This window comes from Pelodiscus sinensis, chromosome 17 (assembly GCF_049634645.1).
Source record: "Pelodiscus sinensis isolate JC-2024 chromosome 17, ASM4963464v1, whole genome shotgun sequence".
NCBI lineage: Eukaryota > Metazoa > Chordata > Testudines > Trionychidae > Pelodiscus > Pelodiscus sinensis.
Genome location: NC_134727.1, coordinates 4,127,959 through 4,145,349, shown reverse-complemented (window position 1 = coordinate 4,145,349; position 17,391 = coordinate 4,127,959). Strand labels below are relative to the sequence as shown.

General features: G+C 42.5%; 1 protein-coding gene across 4 annotated transcripts in view; it reads right to left on the bottom strand.

Annotated features, from left to right (window-relative positions):
* Positions 1-17,391, bottom strand: part of FBXW11 (F-box and WD repeat domain containing 11) — a 100,143-nt gene that overhangs the window by 64,448 nt on the left and 18,304 nt on the right. For 2 of the 4 annotated variants that reach the window (XM_075900140.1, XM_075900142.1), the window contains one exon: positions 15,116-15,217. The exons of the other annotated variants lie outside the window; for them this stretch is intronic. In XM_075900140.1, the coding sequence (XP_075756255.1) occupies positions 15,116-15,166 (51 nt within the window). In that variant the 5' untranslated portion in view covers positions 15,167-15,217. The remainder of the gene's footprint in view (positions 1-15,115; positions 15,218-17,391) is intronic. 4 annotated transcript variants of the gene reach the window in all.

Below are 17,391 nucleotides of genomic sequence, written 5' to 3'. Positions count from 1 at the left end.
TACTCATACCATCCAGGGCTAACAAAGCCAGAAGTCACAGGTGGTTGTCCCAATTGTGTCACTGAAGTTTTCAACGGTTATATGGTTACCATTTTAAACTACTTTTAACATCCCTAATCTACCGTATTTTCCGGCGTATAGGGCGACTGGGTGTATAAGACGACCCCCTATCTTTTTAATTAAAAGATAGGGTTTCATCTTATACCCCAGCGCCCCTCCGCCTCCTTTGCTCCCGGTGTCCCTGGTCTGCTGGAGATGGTCCCCAGCAGACCAGAGGCACCGGGAGCAAAGCCGCCAGGAGCGCCTGGGCTGCCCCCCCCGCCGGAGCCCCTCCGAGGCTTTGAAAGCCTCGGGGGAAGCCGGCGGCGGGGCATCCCAGGCGCGCATGGGCTGCCCCCCCGCCGGAGCCCCTCCGCGGCTTTGAAAGCCTCGGGGGAAGCCGGCGGCGGGGCATCCCAGGCGCGCATGGGCTGCCCCCCCGCCGGAGCCCCTCCGCGGCTTTGAAAGCCTCGGGGGAAGCCGGCGGCGGGGCATCCCAGGCGCGCATGGGCTGCCCCCCCGCCGGAGCCCCTCCGCGGCTTTGAAAGCCTCGGGGGAAGCCGGCGGCGGGGCATCCCAGGCGCGCATGGGCTGCCCCCCCGCCGGAGCCCCTCCGCGGCTTTGAAAGCCTCGGGGGAAGCCGGCGGCGGGGCATCCCAGGCGCGCATGGGCTGCCCCCCCGCCGGAGCCCCTCCGCGGCTTTGAAAGCCTCGGGGGAAGCCGGCGGCAGGGCATCCCAGGCGCGCATGGGGTGCCCCCCCGCCGGAGCCCCTCCGCGGCTTTGAAAGCCTCGGGGGAAGCCAGCGGCGGGGCATCCCAGGCGCGCATGGGCTGCCCCCCCGCCGGCTTCCCCCGAGGCTTTCAAAGCCGCGGAGGGGCTCCGGCGGGGGGGCAGCCCATGCGCGCCTGGGATGCCCCGCCGCCGGCTTCCCCCGAGGCTTTCAAAGCCGCGGAGGGGCTCCGGCGGGGGGGCAGCCCATGCGCGCCTGGGATGCCCCGCCGCCGGCTTCCCCCGAGGCTTTCAAAGCCGCGGAGGGGCTCCGGGGGGGGGGCACCCCATGCGCGCCTGGGATGCCCCGCCGCCGGCTTCCCCCGAGGCTTTCAAAGCCGCGGAGGGGCTCCGGCAGGGGGGCAGCCCATGCGCGCCTGGGATGCCCCGCCGCCGGCTTCCCCCGAGGCTTTCAAAGCCGCGGAGGGGCTCCGGCGGGGGGGCAGCCCATGCGCGCCTGGGATGCCCCCCCGCCGGCTTCCCCCGAGGCTTTCAAAGCCGCGGAGGGGCTCCGGCGGCGGTGCATCCGGCGTACAAGACGACCCCCGATTTTGGGGGGATGTTTTTTAACATCAGAGGTCGTCTTGTACGCCGGAATATACGGTATGCATTAACCTCCAACTACCATGTCACAAACCTACAATTAAAAATTCCATTGCAATGTCAAAAGCAAGGAAGATCAGATCCATTTCTTTAAACTTTATGTATTATTTGTCATTAATAAAACTGTGTTCAATATCCCAGCCCAAGAGCAACACAATCTTTCCCTCAACATAGACATATTTCCAACTGACACGTCACAAATTATCTCCGTTTTTCCAAACAAAAATATATTGATTTTAAAGAGTAGAATTTTTTCCCTATTAACTAAATTTTTACTCATTGTTTCCTCTCTACAAGTAGCTGACTAGATAAGGAATTCTTTAAAAAGCACTCCTGGGCAGACAAGTTCTTCTATTATTTTTATTAGTAGGTCTCTCTCTATTAACATACATTTCCAAACGTGTAAAATTACAGCTAGAAAAACATTTCATTACAAATCACAAGGAAAAAACCATGAATTTCTACAAAGTGTTTCTGTGATGACTATTACGACAGCCTACCACAACGGAATTCCTTGTTTTTGAAGTTACTCAAGAAACGATATACATGTGAAACAATTATTTTCTCTCCTCCCCAATATCTACTGAAAATTAAAACTGTCTTTCTTCAACACAAGCAAGCACACAAGTCCTAAAAAGGGATTTTATTAACAGTGTACATCAATACCCAGCATTTTCTCTTTCAGGGAGGCATGTCTCCTGTCCTGCTCCATAAAAATATCAAGCTCCCCAGTCCTATAAGCTGCTATCAGAGTGACTGGACAAGTCATGACCACTAGCACTGGGATACAGCTACTCTTTCAAAAATTGTAACCCTGTCTATGGGCTAAGCTAGCACACTCTTGGATAATAATGGAAGGAATGTCTATAAAGGCTACTAACAGAAGTTGGCCCAACAGAAAGTCACTAAAAACAGGAGGAGATGTAGCTCTCAGCCTTCGTTTGCACATGTGCTTACATTATGATGGAATGATCACGTCTGTCCAGACTTCCAGATGGATGACTGAAAGGGCATGAATTGACTTTTATTAGAAAGCAATTACTTTCCGAAGTGTGGATCATGTTCGCATTTACACACTTCGCTTTTCCTCAACCAGTGGAGGTTTAACAACCAATCCTCTCATGAAATGCCACTACAGCAATGAAGACACTTATGATACAAGTTTTGGCATAAAGAATTAGTCCAAAAGGTAACGCCCCAGCCCTAAAATGCATTTTACTGAAGGCATATGGCGGAAATCCATAGAAGCTAAGATACTATAGACCAGATGTGGCCAACCTGAGCCTGAGAAGGAGCCAGTTTACCAATGTACATTGCCAAAGAGCTACAGTAATTTGTCAGCAGTCTCCATTGGGTGCCTCCTCTCCTTTCTCCAGTATCTTTTGCCCACCAGCAGCTCCACCAATCAGTGCCTCCTCTTCCTTCCCCACTGCAATCAGCTGTTTCATGGAACTCAGGAGGCTCAGAGGGGCAAGGGCGCAATACACTTGGAGGTGGTGGTGGAGCCAGGAGTTGAGCACTGGAAAGTTGGCACCTGTAACTGCAGCCCTGGAGTCAGTGCCTGAGCAAGGAGCCGCATAGTAACTTCAGAAGAGCCACAGGCTGGACACCCCTGCTACAGACTCAAGGAGGAGTGAAAATTCCTGATCAACGGGTGTCAGGATAGCCTGAAGTATTTCTCTCTTGCTTTTCACCAGTTTGGGTCATGCTTATTTAAGGTACTGAACTACTCTACTGATCACTAGGGTACTAAAACAGGATGCGAGGGAGATCACAGCCTAGCCCATGCCGAGAAAACTCATCTACGTTTGCGAAGGAAACTGATGCACATCTAATCACCTCTGTGGGTTTTTATTTTTTTAGGGTGGAGACAGGAACCAATTTGTGCTAAGGATCTTGACCACTTTTATTCAAACTTTCTCGATTGCTTTAACTCACTTGCCTCATGTGGCAAGAAGCCACCATTTTACCATGCAGAACAAGCTATCAGACACTTTTAGTAAAGATTCTGGGAGTCAAACTATTTAGTCAGGAAAGTGCTTTGTCCAGAAAATTTACATCTAGAGCCATGTGCTTTGGCTCCAGTATCATCGGCCTCTGCGATGCTTTCCCATACTTGGCTGATGGGTTTCCACAAAAATCTGGAACATTCTATGAGGCTGAGAGAGATCTCTGAATTTACTGAAGAATTCCACCATCAGTTTGTCAAGCAGTACCCCCAAAGACTTTTTCACTTTACTACACTTGACAGAGCTAAGAGTTAAGCCTCCTGAGCTGGTTATTTTTATCGTCTATTTGGCTAGGCACATTGAAAATGGCTGGTGCAGAAGGGAGAAGTTGAGTGAAGTTTCTCAGTACGCAAAGAAACAGTCTTGCCCTTGGTACACAACACACAAAGCAGCCCCACGTGCAAATAGATGACAAAACAGCTAATAAATGAATTTAGTAAAGTTTTTAAACAACTCAAAGGTAGCAAAGAGGTCTCTCTCTGCACGCATACCTGCAAAGGCAGAGCAAACTGGAAAGCAGTTTAGAGGGAGACACTGCAGTCCTTGACAGGACTCTTCTACTTTGCAAACCACAAGCAGGTTGAAGAGCCACTGAAAAATCCTTAGATCTGCCTGTGCAAGTATTACTCTGTGTCAAGTTACAACCACTTACATCAGGTGCAATTGGGAGACTAGGATCAGAAATTTACAAATTAGCAGAGTCTGCCAGGAAGCCAAAAGCCCCAACCTCCTAAAAAAGGCCATTGCAATTATCCCCACTTGAAAGATAAAGACTTCACTACAAGTGAAGGTTACAGGTCATCTGGAAATGCTCATATTTATATATGAATAACCTAATGAATAATCTCAGTGTGCAGTCTCTACCAACTGCACCTGTGCGCCACAGACTGTAATGAATATAAACTGTTCCACTTAATACAAGTTAGGAAGAATTTTCAGCTGCCTAAGTTACAGGTAAAGTCCCCCACAAACAGTCAAAATTTGGCCACTGTCTTAGTAAAAATTTTTGTAAACGTAAAATGCATCGGGAAAAACACTCAGATAAGATTTATACAAATGTTAATGCAAAAGGCTTCCTAGTTATAAGATAAAAATCACAGATTGACACCTGTGCTCTTTTGGTCAGGAAGATGAAGAGGATGCTTTAGTTCATACAAGGATGGTAGGGCAGGAGAACACACTCGCTACATGTTGAAACAAGGAGAGCAAATAAACAGTCTCCTCTACTTAACAATAAAACACATTTATTTCAAATCTTAAGCAAATAGAATCACACATTTCAAGGAACAATTAAGGAAGTGCTTTCACAAAGTTTATTATGATATACTGTCTGAAACGAAGGGCAAAGGAAGAGTATAAGCCTTAGTCTTACATTATACATTTGTTTATTAAATAAGTATCAACACACAGTAAGAGTAAGCTCAATACAGTTCCAGTACACATCAGGAAGCACTTCCTCTACCTCCCTCCCAAGAGGTTGCAAAAGTAACAGAAAATTGCGAAGACTACAATTAGACTATTGCAACATTTTAATAAATAAAAAGCTGCTGTCAGAAGATGCAAAATTGCAACATGTTTTATTACAGAAACCCTAATTCCAGAATAATCGGATGTTTAGTCACTTGTATCTTCTCCAAATCCATATATACAAAATCGCTAAAAGTGAATTATCCATCTCCAAGAAAACTAAGTCAGCATAAAGCCTGTGGTAGCTCATTAAATCTTATGCGCAAAGTTAGTTTGAACTGACATTTGCAAACATACTCATGAATTGGAAACTGGCTGACGGTCCGTAAACATACAGCAGTAGTGGTAACACCCCAAATCTGGCAGAGCGGTCTAGTATTTTATCAGAGATCATTGAGATCTTCGGTAACAATTTAAAAAATGGAATGCGTGCGAATGAAATCTTTATTGCAAACTTGGTGAGGACACAGTACAAGAGAGGCTTATTGAGATCAGAAATACAGGTATAAAAAAAGCTCATGATACCATCTCCATGTGTTGTTAGCCTTTAAGGTGCTGCTAGACTATTCGTTGTTTAAGTTTTTCCAGTTATGGACTTACTCGGCTACCCCGTCTGAAGCTTTTGCTCAGAATAAGGTAAGCAAATACAGATGCAGAGGTGGGGGGAACAAATGAAACAGCTACAGCAGAAAGTAAGAGAACTAGAAAGTAATAATGCTGAAGACCTGGCAAACAACAGTAGTCCAATTAGACATGAGCTTGAAACCTAATCTAGCCAAAAACAAACCAAAGCAATTTGGGACCATATAAATAAAGACATGTCAAATAGTCTATACACAACTCTGCTGATACTGCATTGCATTTAGTTCTACATCCCTCTGTGCTAGAAAGATGCAAATTACATGAGTTCAAAGAACTATAAGTAACTGAGGCAGAAGGATTCAGAGAGCACAGATTCTGACTAAACAATTATTATGGGATAGAAATATAGTCATTTATTTGAAGGGTATTTACGCCAAGAAGGAAGAATTATTGAAGTCAGTCCCTGGAGAAAGTAGGAGAAATTCTGAAATCCAACTAAATAAAAACAGAAAATATCCTTAGTGAGATACTGTTGACCAGTTTCTCAAAAGAAATTATAGATGCCCATCATTATGGCAATTGGGCAACATGCTAGAAATCGTACTAAAGACACACGGATAATCTAGTCCCACGTGCTATTCCTTCAGCATAACAGTTGCAGTCAAAATGGTTCTCATAGGAAGACCTGAGATTAAGTAAATTATAATTTTGAGAAAACTGTACACTATGCTCACTAACTTGCTCCTTATTTCACCTAATGAGCTGACAGCTACTGTAACAGTAGCCCCTGCTTCCTTGTGGAAGGCCTTCAAAAGCATCCTTTCAAAGACTGGCTGGAAGAACAAGATGCCTGAAACCCAAGCACACTATAATTACCAGGGCTCAACCAGTGGTGAGTAGATTACATCCCAGACGAGTCGGGTCCGGGCAATCCTCGCACATGCAGAACGCCGGACAGCGCAGCTGGTGAGCAGGGATCGCCGCGGCTCGGCGAGCCCTGATAATTACCATAATCACCAAGGCTAACTTTTTTTCCACGCTATTCTGGACAGGAAAGCAAATGGAAGAGAAGCATATAGCAGTGCGGTTGGGCCAGCATTAAGAAAGGATACAGTGCTACCACCTCCTTTGCCCTTGTGCATGGAGTAGAACCTGTGAATTATGGTGGACTGCTTGGATATGAGCAGGTGCATAACTGGGAGCTCAGAATTCCTACGTTAGCAATTTCAAATATCACTAGGAAAGGCTCAGATAGTTCCACCTCCTGCCTATTTAGCAATCATCTGTAGAGCTGAGCTTTTCTTTCCCAGGGAGGAAAAATCTTTTAGCACATTTGAGCAGAAAAGCTGCTGTCTTGTGCAGACAAGAGTATCTAAAGCCCTCATTCATTCAAAGGCCATAAGGAAGGATTAGCCATTATCACCAAAAGATGGTGATGTTTCAAATGATCTTTCAAAGAATGCCAGACAGATGGTTCCAAAATCCAGCGACTATATTCCATATGCCTCTTGCTAAATCCAGCAGTATAAATTAAGAAAAATGAGCTTCCCAATCAAGTGTGCTGGCCAGATGTGAACAGACTCCAATTAGAAGTCCTGACTTGAAAAGTTCCTTGGAAGATATCAGGAGATAATTGCAAGTCAAGTCAAATCTTGCACTGAAAATGTGAAGAGGGGTCTGCAAAGATTTTTCCTGCCCACAATAGTGAAGATCATCAGGGGACTCTGATCTATGTTAATACACCTATGCAGGAGACATGAATACCCAGCAGGCTTGCACTTGGAGGGAGGAAAGGGATTGGAGACAAACTTGGTTTGTCATTTTGGCTGTAAAAATCTTACCACCTGTAGTCTGTGAAAATGTGTTTCTCCTATACTGACAGAAGTTATACATGTGTCTTGAGAAACAACAGCCAGTCCAGAATTTCAGAGACTTGATTCTAAATTTTAGTTTCCTGCAATATTGTTCATTGACTTCAGGATCACAAGTGCTCAATTCTGGCAGACTGCTTGGGTACCAAAAGAAAGCTGAAATGTTCCCTTGGTAGCATTTCCTCTTCAAGATAGATCAATTTAAACCTTTGGAAATACTGATCTGGGAAGATGGGGAAAATCACTACTGTGTCAAAGAGTTTTCCTGGTAATCTTATCCTCAGCCTATTTTTAAAAAAGCAGACATTTTGCCTGGATGCATACCTATCAGGACCTCCTCTCAGAAAGGTCTCTGGCTACTTCATTGGCTGCTCTTGGTCTGGAAATGAAACAGAATTTAGGAATAAGTTGGATACAAAAGCAGCAGCCTGTAATTCTGATTCTTACTGATAGGTAGGTGTTTAAATACTGTCCATCCAGGCTCAGATAGAAAGCAGGTGTATGCAAGAGAGCCACTACAGTCACAAAATCTAATAATCTGCCTTTTGAAGGAATAACTGCCTTTAACAAGGCAACAATTACATCAACTGTAGGAGGATCCTGCAGGTTTGGCCTTCTAATTAAGATTGATATTTGAGCATGCGTGTCAGATTTGATTTCCTCTTCCTGAGATCAATATTAATCTATCAGCATTTCAGTACTAATTCGCACAAAACCCTCAATGTGAAAAATGAATGATAATTCTTACCTCTCAGAATGAGAAAAATATTTTTAGGGTCTACCCAAGGCCATCGAGGAAATCGTTAACAGAGCCAAAATTACTACTCACAGGTTAAGCTGCAGGTGGAGGGGGTTAGATTTGGTTTGTGGCTGCTACAAGACTGGTTCTTGATCAACTGGCCTCAGGATAGGTTGCCAGGATACGTAATGCTGAGCGATGACATGAATTGAACTGAATGTCCTAACTCAGTATCTAAACATGAAACTGCCTCTGGCAGTTTCTAGGAACTTTTCCTTCAGTTGCTGTAAATCACCTGTTTCTTAAAACTGCACCCCCACAAAAACAGCACAGGAAAAAGCCTGCTCACTGGGCTTGGAGAGACCACCAGTTATCACATTCCAACTTGTGATGTTAAGATGTTAAAGAGGGTTTGTAGGCAAGCAGCCTAATGATACATCAAGGGACTGAGTCAAGAGAGCTGGTTTCTGTTCCCCGCCTATCATTAGCTCACTGTATCTTTAGGCAAGCCACCTAGCCTCTCTGTACCTCAGCTGGTCCATCTAAAATCTGTCAGATAACATCTCTCTTGCTCAAAAGGTACGTAGTGAGATTTAATGATCATAAAACTCTGAAAGCCACAAACGAAAGCCTATCGGTATTTAGTCTTTAACTGAAAGAATGTGTGTTATGATTCATGTGTGAAAAGCCTCCATTTGCATACAGGTTAGACTGATATAAACCGACTTTCCTCGTCCAACAAAATCCGTAGTCGAGCATCCAGGGGCGCGCCATGGCAGGAGGGCCACATGGAGCAACTCCCCCCCCCTACCCTCACAGACCTTCAGGAGAGCAGCAAATAGCTTATTTGCAGTGTCCAAATGCAGGGAGGGAGGGAGAGGAGCAGGGATGAGGAGTCGCATTTGGGAAGAGGTAGGGCAGCTGTGGAACCCTGCAGCTAGATGCTGGGAGCACAGCCGGTGCCTCTTTGCCCAAGCACCTTTCTCCCACCCTCGCTCCATCAGTGTCAGCCCCTCTGCTGCCACCACAGCAGAGCCCCACAGCTGCAGAAGCAGAGGCGTCAGTATTGACCTCCCCTGGTCTGGTAAATTTCCTGGTTCAGGACTGGGCAAAAGTCCCAAGGGTGCTAGACCTGAGAGGTTAAAACTATACTGGTATTTGATGGTTGAATGATAGCCTGAAATACCATATTAAGATTGTGGAAAGCTATTTTTGTTATGAAAGAATACCAAAATGGAGTTTAGGCAATCAAATATTTAAATGCACTTCGGTCATTCACAAAAAAGCAGACTCCACTTTGTTTTAAGACTGAAGTTTCACACTAAGCTTTCGTTTCCTTTACAAAATACACTAGTGTTAGTATTAAATACGAAAAAAAAAAATCTTGTGTTACGCAGGGTAAGTAGGAAGTTTTACCTGGCAAGTAACAACTTCTACAGAATTCAAGAGCCCATTTGTTTCTAGACTGTACTACTGTGAAGAAAACATCCAAATGTGAACTGAGGTGTAAAACAATGTAGCATCATCATCTTATCACTACACCTAAATTTTTCCATTACCCTGCCGCTGCTCTTAACTTGCCAACAGGCCTTGTCAGTGTTCATGGATATTCAGAACTAGAATAGTCGACTGATAAAAATTCATGAGGTTAATCGACTATTCAGTTAACTGATATTTAACATCCCTATTCAGAATCCCTTTGGGCAGCAATGAAACTAAGCAGAACTGAGTCAGTTTTATTCTGCTGCAGGACTACGATAAATTCCCAAAATTATGGATGTTCCTACATCAACTACTATGTTTCACAACCAGAAATAGAACCAGTGGCTCAACACAAGTAGGTCAAGTTTACTGCTCTCTCATTTAGGTCCTGGATATTGCAATCTGATCCATGCCAGAAGAACAATAGAAGTCAATTTATTTGTCTTTTGCACACAGGTGCAAGGATTCACCAATGTGGTAAACCTTTGGGGCAGTCTAATTTAAGCTTGTAGAGTGACTAAGAAAATGGGACTCCCATATTTATAAAGGCATGAAGAGCAAATACTTACATAAAGCATTTCAACTACAACCATCTAACAATAAACCCCAATTACACTATTTCAATCAGTAAATATAACTGAGCATCTCCAAATGATTTTAAATGTACTGAGCAACAGAGTAGCATGGTACAAAATTGAGCTTGCAGAAATATGAAGTAATGCATGTAGACAAAAAAAATGAATTTTTTCATATACTGAATTGATTCAACGTGGAAAATCCATGACAGACTGAAGATGCCTGATTAGCATGCAGCAGCAATTAAAAACAAGTAATTTCCCTGCATTAAAAAAGCACAGCAAATAAATGAACAGTGGCCAGCTCTCATTTGGAGTACAATATTCAATTTACTTGCTTCTGAGGACATTTCGTCAAATCCGGTTGCTAGATTTTACAAGGGTCTCTTAATTGCATGCATGCTAATGACATTTTTCATTATGCACACTAAGGTAAGAGTAAAGCTCATCTCAGGATTCATCTTTTAAGCTGCTCATACTTTACTCTTGAAGAATTACACAAGCTGGAAAAGGTCATGATTCAACCAAGGCTCACTGCAGTCTTCACATCTTCCTCATTCTAGGTATTTGTGCCCATAAATCAAATAGGATTTACATAGGTAATTCCTATGTGCATCAGCGAATGAAGGGGCCCCTTTTAATTCCCTTCTGAAACTGCAGTTAGTCATACCCTGTTTTATTTGTCGCACTGAGCATGAAGCACTGCCACTGTTTATATTCTATTATTTTTACCTAAACATGATTTTTAGGCATCTAGCCTAGAAAATGTGAAGGACAAGTAATGTGTCTGCTATTACCTAAGAATGAACAAAAAGTCAGGTTCACTTGCAGTATCCCAGTGTGCAGATTCCCAGTGTGGAAGACAGCAGAGGGAAATTATATCTTTTAATTGTGAATTCATGATTTTGTAACAGACATTTATGTTTCGAGTCAAATATGAATTGTCAGTGAATCTTAAAGAGGATCGTGGCAAATCTTATGCCATTTACAGCTCCCACTAAATTTCAGCCTACACTTTCCATGCAAATTGTCAGCAGAGCTCACCCAGAACAGGAGTTGAAACATACAAGATTAATACCAGGGAGGAATTTCTACAAAGTACATCTCAGAGTTCAAATGCGAGTCAGAGACTGTTAAAACATTTTTATCCTTGCAAACAAAGCTGAATCCATTCTGATCAATTTCACAATAATCCCATCACATGCACCCATTATTGGCATCTGTTAAGACTGATACTGAACATATCCTGCGCGTGCTACACTCTGACATGAATATTTCACGTCAATTACATATAATGACTTCAGTTACTATTTGGCAAGGCAGCCAAAACTAAAGCAGGGTCTCAAACTCCCAGCCAGTAGACCATCCCCAGCCAGAACAATTGCCCAATCTGGCCTAGGATTTCTGGTGGGCCAGGAAGGCCTATCCATTACTGGTCCCCAAAGCCCCACCCTCTCCACCTCCATGGCATCCTGTCCCCGAGGATGTGGCTTCAAAGATCACTGGGAGGCCTGGCATTGGGCCACAGCAGCAGTTATGGCGGCAGGAGCCCTGGGGAAACGGAGCACACTGGACATCCTCAAGGGAAGGGGTGACATGGGGGGGAGAGGACTGGGAAATGGCAAAGAGGGGCAGGAGTTGGGGGCCAGTAACTGACAGGCCTCTGGGAGTCCTGGGCTGGATTGTGCAACTGCTCTGGGATGACTCACGGGCCAGGAACTTATGACCCCTGAATTAAAGCAAACTCGGATGAGAGCTCACAAACATTAAATATCACAAATTGAGATTTTTTTTTTTAGTGCTTCATGATGTATGGCCAGGCATCAAAGAATCACTAGCTAGGTTACTGCAGAATTATACTTGTACATCACATCAACGTTATAGCACATTTCCAGATTCCACTGTGACAAAACACAGTGTATTTCTTAACTTGCTCCTTTAGTTGTGAACTATAGCAAAAAAAGAAATATGGCCAAAGTCAGCGTCCAATATAATAAATGTACCGCACACAAGGGAATATATATCTTTTCCTCTAGTCTTATCTTCTATCTTTACAATGTATAGAGACCAATAGCATCTCAATGTCAGATGACACTACGAAAGGTTGCTTGGTAATAGCTCTGATTTTCCATCTTTTCCCTATTTACTAGTAAAGATATCCATTGCACATCCCATCTGTACCCGTGTTGATACTGTGAATCGCTTTGATAAAAATTCATGGGAGGGGGAGGGGAATACCAGAGGGCTAATGATTTTTTGAACATACCGATGACTGAAATTTCTGAGTTGATTTCAAAAGAGGTTGTGATAGTTTTGAAGCTATTTGAGATTCAATGGTAAAAGAGGTCTAGCAATATCTGAATATTATGGATGCTACAAATGATGAGCGTAAATGAGGGGTGTGAATTAACTGGTTATGTACATTTAACTTGATGGGTGAGGCTTACCAGTTAAGATTAATCCCTGGGGGATGCTCTAGCCCAGCGGCGCGAGGAGAGGCCGCTGCAGCTACCTCTGGAGCACTCCCCTGCTTTAATTGGGGTTAACTGGTTAAACAATATGTTAAACCGGTTAACCATTTCAATGGGAGTTTACATCCCTAGTGTAACTTGTGTGTGGAATAACATGCAGTGAGAACTTATGAGCTAGGTCGGCTGTGTTTCTGAGAGTTGACTTCTGCAACTATGTGGGGATCCTGCAACAGTTTATCCTTGAGATCGGACATGCTGAAGGGTTCAGAAATAAGTGTAGCTTTAGAGGAGGGGCCCCCAGCTTTTCTCTTTGAGCTCTCCCCTAACATTTGATGATAATTCCACAGCCTTCCTGTTCTAAAACTCCTCTTTTCCTGCATCTCCACTACATTAAAAGGCAGGGCTGTCATTAGGGTAGCTGCCTGGGACGCACACCACAGGGACCCCACAAAGCTAAGCTGAAGGTGGGAGGCTCGTGCTCCAGTGTCTAACACAGGCCCCGCTCTCTGGTTTAGTTTGGCAGAACCCCTGAAACCTGCTTGCAAATCACTGCTCTAGAAAATCATCCCATTCTGAAACCCAAACGTCTCGTCTCAAGCAGGGTCACAAGAGTGGAGGACGGCTGTGATAACATCAAAGGCCTCTCAGACACACAGGAACTAAGGGAAGAGAAGCTCTACCCACCGTCTCCTCTCCCACACGGTGTTGTGCTCCGAGGAATACCACGTAAATGTGGTACATAAGCAGCTCCTCCACCCACACAGCTCCCAGCGGTCAAGAACTTCCTAAACCCCACTCAGTACCACCTTCTAACAGGCCTTCAAACAACACGCTAGGCCACAGGACACATCACACAGCAGATGTCATCTCTTTTAGCATTTCCCAGCAGACCCTTCACAAACCAAGCATGATTTCTTGCTGTGAATCAAATTCCACGCTGCTTCACAAAGGATTGTGGCGGTAACTAACGGACTATAGTCATGACAAAAGCCTGGAACTGATTTTGGAGTCCCACATGGAAAACTGAGAACCCCTGCTGTTAATCTCTCATTTTAAGTACAAAATGTATTTCTGCCTACTTCTGGGTGTGTCACAAGCATGAGATAAGGTGGAGATTGGCTTGTAGTAAAGCCAAATCATTAATCAAACAACCCAAGAACTATCTCTCTACAGATTGGAATTTCCACTTCCCTCAAGCTTTGGTTAGGTTTTACAACGTTGATTCATCTTGGATTACGCTATCCATCCCTAGACACATTACAGGGAAGAAAATTCTCTTATTTTTGGTTTCTTAGCAATGTTTTCAAACATAAGTCTTCTGAAACAAAGTAATATTACAGTTTTCCTGGTATTGTTTACATTTGTATTGAGATAGAAGCACTATGAAACTTTAAAATGAGAACCTTCCAAATCCGCCCTAACTAAAAAAAGTAGTTTCTTGAACTCAGAGGTCATGTTTAGTTAGATACTCTTATTTCACTGAAGGGTGTTTATAGTTGGTTGATTCACTTACATTCAAACAGAATCTGAACTGCTAAGACTTCCATTCACAAAAGCAATTCCTTCCATGCTTAAATTCCTGTGCACACGAAACAATGCTGCACCACTGAACGCTGCTATAAATTTCCACAAATACAGAAAGAGGAGAGATATACCGAGTATATGTGTGCTCTGTTAAATATTGTATGCATTAGTATAGAGTATTTAAGAAAATATTATACAAATAATTACTACACATGCTCTGTATAACTTTCCAAACTATGTTTCTTAGGGATTCAAAACATTTCACTCAGACCAAAAATAGACTATTTAAATTTCCTATTTTGTAAACTAGCTCTAACCAGTCAGAAACAAACTCTTTCCCCTCAATCCCTTCCCCCAGCCCCATCACTGCCTATAAATTAGGCAGCTTTGATTTATGCAATTTACTACAAATTAAGAGCAATGGAATTTGTATTTAAGGAAACTCACATCTTTACCAGATTACTTTTTATTAAAGTTAGATAAAGAAGTCAAAAGAGATCTAGAACACACTGCTAACAAAACTGTTCTGTATTCAAACATGCACAATGATAGTAACTTAATGATGTAACTAAGACCACACTAGTAAAAAAATCTCTTCCTCTCAATGAAAAATCAAAACTTGTACTCTAAACCATGTAGGACATTGCAATTAGTTTTTAAAGAACTGGCAAAACTAATTAAAACAAGTTTTAAAACCAAAAATGAAAAAGCAAAATGCAACAGGCAACATGCACAACTATGCTATTTGTATCACAACTTCAAGCAATGAACATAAAAGCTCATCACCCCCCATGAAAAAATGATCAAGTTCATACAGGGCTCTCTTAATGACTTCTACAAAATAGTTAAGTAGAAGATTTCAGAGAAGGATGCACACAAAAGAAACATTTAGCAGACTTAACAATTTGATTAAACAGAGCCCTGAGTTTAACAATGTTCACAGTTTACGCATAACACATTTACAACAAGAAAGAAGAAAGGCACCTGGAGACATCTGACACTGGGCATGCTCTGCAGGCATCTCAGTGCGCACATGCTCTCTACCAGGTTGGAGCAGCCTAGCCACAAAGACCTTGGCACAGAACACTGCAGGGTGACAAAAAGGAAGGAAGAGAAGAAGCAGTTAGATGCCACAACAAATCACTTAATGCAGGCAACTCATTAGTATGTTAAAGTGGATATGTACGTGCTTACTTCTGTGTTAATTATTAGGGGCCAACAGTAAAACAACTACTTAAGATTTTAAAATATGCAAACTCTGTCACATGAAGGATAAGGTGATTTTCCCAACTGCTTACCCCTAGCGCCTACTTGAATATTATAGCTGAGGGGACACAGTATTCAATTTTTTGTAATTCACGTTCAATATATTCTGCTCTTGAATAAGTGTTGTTATAGTCAGAAAAGTGACTACAGAAAAGTGGCACCTGTTTAATTTGCTTTGTGTGTGTATTCCGTCATAATTGCCAGTTTTAGTGTCAATTTGTTCTATTTATTTTATTTTTGCATTCTCCTAGGATATGCTAGAAAAGGATATTTTAATAAAATATAAACTTGAGGAGCTGGATTAAACTAACATAGTATTACACAAAACTTAAGTCAGACTTCAGGTTCAGCCATGAATCATGTACCTAGGTCAAACATAGCTTGCCCCTGTCTATACTGGACTGCATCATGCACGTTAGCATCATGTGCATTAATGCAGCCACTCATGGTCATTGTAATTTGACCACATTTTCTAATAAAAAGAAGCATAAGAAAAGATTTTAATCTTCTTCTTCAACTACAATTTTTAACAAAAGTACAAATTCTATAGTGCAAAATTCAACCCTCAGTTATACATGTGTTGCTATTATCATTCAATGAGTTATTGACAAAAAATAGTGTTCCACCATAGGCATAAGCAAGGGAAGATGACTAGTAATGACAAATCAGAAAGAAAAGAGTTCAACTACCAGACTGCAAGCTGTTGGCACTGGTGATTAGAAAAAGAATTGTGTACTTGCAAACTGGGGCATGTGTGATCTGGAAGTCACACAAAAGTTTGGCATTTCATGATGCAGTATTCCACAGAGTCAATTTTCAGGATTTAGCAGTACACTTTAGATTCAGATAAAGTAATCAAAATGGATTCAGTTATTCATCACTAAGCAGCTGGTAAACCCAACTCCAAGCTTGGCAGCGTCCTAGTTTTCAATGACTTTTCACATTCACAAGTGCCCTATTTATCTTTTATTACAAACACCAAGTCAAATTGAATTTATAACTTCCCAAATTAGTACATCAAAATTAAAGGGGTCCGGGGCCACAGACGAAAACATCTGAAAAGCAGTTACTGTGCCAAAATTTGCGGGGAGGAGAGTGGGAATCCAAAGCAAGAGAAGTTAAGGCCATATTTTCTAAGTTCTCTTATTTTTTCCATTCAAATTAAAATTCTTAACACTGCTAAAAAACAAAAACTATTAAGCCAAAAATACCATGATTGTGGCCAATTTCAGAAATTACCAAAATTCTCTCTTCTATTCTATGATCCTGGATGTATTTGGGCTGTAAAGATACAACTGAGTAGATGTATACATCTCATTTAATAGAAGTAAGACTACAAACATTACTAATCTAAAAAAGTGAATTCACTGGCTATAGCAGAGGGAGTTTAGATGCCTAATCTCAGGAAATACTAGCAAGTGAGTGAAAATTTTCAAAAATAATTTAGACTAGAAATGTGTAACCTTTAAATCTAAACATTAATTCTAATAAAAAGATAAGATATTAAATTGAATACACAATGTTTGCAGTTCTCCTGAAACTCTAGCCTCTTGCCTAGTGATTTCACCAAGCTACCGGAGATTTTTCTGAGAACTTTGCACACAACCACAACTGGCCCATGTCAGCTGGCTCTAACTGCGAGGCTGTGTAAGACTAGGATAGATGTTCAGGTTCAGTTGGGAAACCAGGCTCTCAGACCCTTCGATTCTCCACCGAATTTTATAGCTCCCCAAGGGAAAGCCCTGTGACCCTGAGCTAGCTGACCCACAGCCCTGAGACTTGGTGCCAGGTTGTTTTTTTTAAATCACTGTGTGAACATGCTTAGTGGTTTGCTTATCTGATCATATATGATGTGGGGAGGGAACCAATTCAAATGTTGATTTTTTCCTATATGTCAGTGATTGACGAAAGTTTGTAAACATCTTAGGTATATTACAAAGTTTTTAAATATTTTGGTCATTTTAGGCTCAACTTGAGCAAAGTCCTGTGTCTTG